The sequence below is a fragment of the Leishmania infantum genome, contig 11 (genome assembly GCF_000002875.2).
Source record: "Leishmania infantum JPCM5 WGS CACT00000000 data, contig 11, whole genome shotgun sequence".
Lineage (NCBI taxonomy): Eukaryota > Euglenozoa > Kinetoplastea > Trypanosomatida > Trypanosomatidae > Leishmania > Leishmania infantum.
The window spans coordinates 1-4870 of record NW_004057925.1 but is presented as its reverse complement, the minus strand read 5'-3'; the positions used below and the strand labels follow the sequence as shown (position 1 = coordinate 4870).

Below are 4870 nucleotides of genomic sequence, written 5' to 3'. Positions count from 1 at the left end.
CACAGCACGCAGAGCCACGGCGAGCAGTCCAGCCAGACACCGACCACGTATCCCTCCGCGACCGCAGCATAAGCCGTCTCCTCATCAGACCCTCCTCCTCACCCAGCGCGAGAGGACGCAGTCGGCCACGCAGCTGCGGCATCCGCAGCCCTCAATCATGTCGCCTGTTCTGAGCGCTGCGGCACCTTCCTCCAACACGATCGCCGAGCTCTGTGGGACCGGAACACCGCGCAGGACGCGCACGCAGCAGTCTCCACAGTGGCACGGAACCACGTCAGTGGTGGCTAGTGCGCTCAACAAGGCACTTCATCCAGCCAGTATCCATATAGGGTCCCACCTGCAGCACATCGCCATCGGTACAGTGCGTGAGGCCATCGGAGAAGTGCAAACATCACGGAAAAAAAAAGAATGCCTCGGCCCAGGCGGGCAGCGCGTCCAGGCTCCTGCTCGAGGGCGGAAGCGGTGACGTCAGTCGTGTGGGTAACAGGCGGTGGCCTCGGTGAGTGCCGGACGACCTCAGGGAGGATGCTGGCCAGCCGCGGGTCAGGGCCCTTCGAGACCCTGTGCTCTGCCTGCATGCCATGCCTCGCCCCGAGTCGCACCACGCCACCGAATCCCGTAGCAAGGGGTAAGGACTCTTCACATGGGAGTCTGGAGGACTCGGTGGTGTGATTAGGCATCGAAACAAAGAAAAGCAAAAGAAGCGACACAAGAAAGGCGAAGACATAATAAAGACACAACGCGCACAGAGACAAGCACACACACGCAGGCACGCACTCCTGTTGAAGGGCTAGCCCCCTATCCTTTGGGGGCGCCGTCGCCGTTGCGCACTCACCCCCTCCCCCGTCCCCCTGCTCCGCTGTGCTGCCGTGGCCGTTCTCTTCGCCGTCTCAGCCAGCCCCTCTCGCCTGCGCACGGGGAGAGAGGCACAAGAGAAGGACAGCGGCGCGCATAAAGCGACGGGAGAGACGCACACGCACACGCACACGCAGGCGGGCCCCACGCGTCCGTGGCCTGCGGAGGACCGAGAGAAAGGGGAGCGCGGGTACCGGCACGCGGAAAAGAGCAGCAAAGCAAGTGAAGACGCGTAGCGGCGGGTGCGCACAAGAGCACGAGACGAGAGGAGGAAGCAGCGGCAACATAAGGGGGGGGGCGAGACAGAGGGTGTGCTCGGCGGCTCTCCTGTCGCAGCGGCGCTTCTTCCTCCCTGGGAGTGCGAGGAGCGCGGGGCAGTCGCCGCAGCAAGAGAGGGGCGGCGGGGAGGGGGGCATCCGCTGAGGAAGGGGGAGGACGGTCACAAGGGCGCATGCACCGGCACACACGCGCATGCCGTGTGCGACAGCGGGGGTCGAGGGGAGGCGCGCGTCCATGCGGAAGCAGAAAGAGACACGGAAAACAGCGGAGGGCACAAACGCGACGAGGGCTCGAGAGCAACGCAAAGGGCACACGCCTCACCACGCACGCCCACGTCCGACGTGAGGTCGCCCTTCGTGCACCATGGAGAGCCGCCCACCCGCCACCTCGCCAGCCTCGCCCTCTCTCTCCCCACTGCCCCGCCCGACACCGCAGCCCCTTACACGGCAGCAGGGGGTGCCGCCCCTCCTGCGCACCTGCGCGCGCGTCGGTGTGTGCGCGCACACGTAGGCCGTGCATGGGGCGCAAGGAACCAAGAGGAGCAAGAGCTGCAATCGCCCCTCTTTAGCGCTGCGTACGCACCTGTGTGTCGCTTCTGGGTCCGCGGACGCCGTCCTCTCTCCTCCCCGCGCCGTCCACCCATTAGCCCGTTTGGTTCCTGCGCCCGCCACCACCACACACGTGGCACCCCGCCCCCTCCCCCCTCTCCGTTTGAGGAGTCCATGCGGCGTGCGTGAGGGCGAGGAGACAGAGACGCGGCGAGAGGGGGCGCCCCAGAGAAGTACAGGAAACACGCGCGGCCGCGACACCGATGTACGGAGGGAGGGGGCGGAGGCTGGCCACCAGTGCGGGGCGGCCTTGCGCTCACCGTCCCTCTTTCCAGCGCGTCCGTCTCTTCCTCGCCCGTTCTCGTCGTCGGCCTTCCCTCGCCCTCGCAGCCGTGCACCCTCGCTTGCACACCTCAATGCTCCGGCCGGCGACGCCCGTGCCACCCCCTCGCTTCCCCGCTCGCCCTCTCGTCTCGCCAAGGCTGCGCCCGCCGAGCGTGCGGGGGAGAGGGGGGGGGGCCTGCCTCAACAAGGCAGCGAGGGCGACCGCTCAGAGGGGGGAGGGAGGGGTCATCGGTGGGCGGGTCGCCGTCAAGGGTGCGCTGCCCACCACAACGCGCAGACCGCTGCGCAGGTCAGCAGAAAAGGCAACAGCGAGGCGAGAGGCGGAAAGCTCAACAAGCGGCACACGCACGAGAAGACGAAGACAGGCGAGGGAGAAACCATGAACACGTCAGCAAGTGCCCGCATACGCCGCACTGGCACTCGACAGCAATGCAGCACGACGGGAAACGGAGAAAGAGACGCGGAAGCGCAGAAAGCGAGAGCGGCTCCTCGGCATGTGCATGCCAGGGCGTGCCTGCACGTCTGCACCCCCTCGGCAGCGCGTGCGGCGCACCTCACGCGCACGCACGAGAGGGCAGCGAGCAGCAGACGGAGAGCTGCCGGCGAAGGGCAGGGGCGAGTATCCGCAGCCCTCGCTCCCTCCCTCTGGCACGCTGACATCAGCTCCGCCGGCTCCTCCACGAGCGCGTCGTCGCGAAGCTGCCGCGCGGCTAGCAACACCGCCCCTCCGCCTCCTGCGGCTCCCTTCCGCCTATTCCGGCTCTGTGTATATCTTAGAGGTTCCACCCTCAACAGAGTTCTTTCTGTGGACAGGGATCAGCAAGAAGACGATGTCGACGAGATCCAAGACCCAGGCCACCAACAGGAGAAAGAAGCCGTAGCCAAACTTGTAGTCCGTTCGGAGAGCAGGGCAAAGAACGCCATCTTCCTGAACGTAGGCGAGCACCATGAACACCCACGTGATGCCCAACGTTAAGAGGCCAACGACGTTGAGCGTCAGGCATACCCAGCGGAGCAAAGAGCAGCAGAACAGCATAATGACGCCCAAGACGAAGGCCGCGCAGTATACCATGATGGAGATGGCAGCCAACGCCTCAGCCATGCGGAAACGACTGCGTCGTTTGTGGCACGTAGCCCACTTCTCGTCTGTGTCCAGGGCATATACGATGCTGTAGCACATCCGCTTAAAGCCCCACAACGTCACGCACGGTCTTTCACCAAAATCATTCAAATCGCCACGAAACATGTCCAGCGGCGTACCGATCAGCACGGAAAGGAACGCGATGAGCTGGAGGATCGCGTAGACGAGAAAGGTGAACTTGCACCCCATCTTCGAAACCTCGCGCCGAAATGCTGAGAAAGGTGAAGCGGAGGTGCACAGCAGAGCGAACCACAGGGGAGTCGAGATGGCGCGACAGAGCTGGAGAGGAGGGCGGAGGGCGGAGGGCGGAGGGCGGCGAATGGGAGAGAGCCAAGGAGAGCCTCTTGACAGCGTACACGCACGCACAAGTACACGCATATGCATATATATGCATGCATTGTTGTTGTCGCACGTGCACGTACGCGTTGTCGGTGTTCGTTCGTTTGTGCGCGTGCGTTGTGAGAGGGGGCAGACGGATGGGCGACGCGAGCAAAGAGTGAAAGGAGGCGAGGAGAGAGGGAGTGATTGGGCGGAGGCAGTGGTGAGGAGACATGCAAGTGAGACTGCGAGGCGTGCACAGCGGGAGCAGATGGGCCACTTGATGGCATGCGCACAAGCGAAAAGGGTCAGGACAGCAGGCCGGTGGGGGTGCGACGCACCGCCACGGCAGCGAAGGGGAGACAGAAGCGCACGAGGCGGCGACCAAGCGGAGAGAACAGAGGGCACTGCTTGCCACCCTCCGGGCAGCCCCTCCCGCGCCCCTCACCGCATGTCCTCGCCACACCCCTCGCGCCGCGCACAGCGAGGACGAGGGGAAGAGAGCGCAAAGACCCGCAGTCGCACAGCCTACCGCCTGGAGCCGCTTGCTGCGTTTTTCTCTGGTCGGCGTTGTCCTAGGAGCGCTTGCGCGAGGCCGATGGGCACGTGTGTGCAGGGGGGGGAGGTGCGGGGGGCGGCCTCGGTGTCTGTGCGGGCGGGATGCAGCACCGCCCATCCCCGCACCGCCGCGGCCCTGCACCACAAGAAAAAAAAGGAACATCACCAAAGAGCAGGGGATGCGAGCAGCAGCGACCCCGTGTGCGCCCCCCATGGGGCGAGGAGGGCGGCGGTGCCAGTCGCAGCACGCGAGGGTGCACCTACATCAGTGCACACTCCCATCCACCCGACACCCACGCGCTCGCGCAGAGCCACCACCCGCCCTTCCCCATCACCTCCTCATCTCACCGCGCGCCTGCGGCCAGCAGCACCGGGAGGCGGAGTGGAAAAGCTTGTGGTGGAACACGCACACGTCCTGTGCGGGATCGTGCAACGCAGTGCGCCCCCAGCGCCGCACCGACCTCAGCAGCTTCTCATCCGTGCGCCTTCCCGCCGAGACGCGGCATTCATGCACCGCGGCAAACAACTCGCCCACGGCGTGCTGCGTCTACGCGAACGCCCGCTCGCGGCGGCGCACGGCAATCATGCGCAGGCCGAGGCGCCGCACCCCAGCGGCGGCCATGCTGAGCGACGCGATGGGCACCCCTCCACGGTGAGATGGCACAGACGACGGTCGCACACGCCAGCGCCACAGCGTCGCCGCACACCTCGCGCCCCCGCTTCACGCAGAGCGCCTCGACGACGCAGCGCAGCCTGCCCTCCGCGCCGCGGACGCCGACGTGCGCGAGCGGCCCGCCCTCCACGCGCACCGCGCTGCGGCACAGCG

The 4870-nt window shown here is 66.1% G+C and overlaps 1 protein-coding gene across 1 annotated transcript; it reads right to left on the bottom strand.

The window, feature by feature from the left end:
- Positions 1–2778: 2778 nt before the first annotated feature.
- LinJ_34_4350 (amastin-like surface protein, putative) lies at positions 2779–3357 on the bottom strand (the record flags this gene model as incomplete). The annotated part of the gene is made up of 1 exon (XM_001468753.1): positions 2779–3357. The coding sequence occupies one exon, from the start codon at positions 3355–3357 to the stop codon at positions 2779–2781; it is 579 nt and encodes a 192-aa protein (XP_001468790.1).
- Between the last annotated feature and the right edge of the window lie 1513 nt (positions 3358–4870).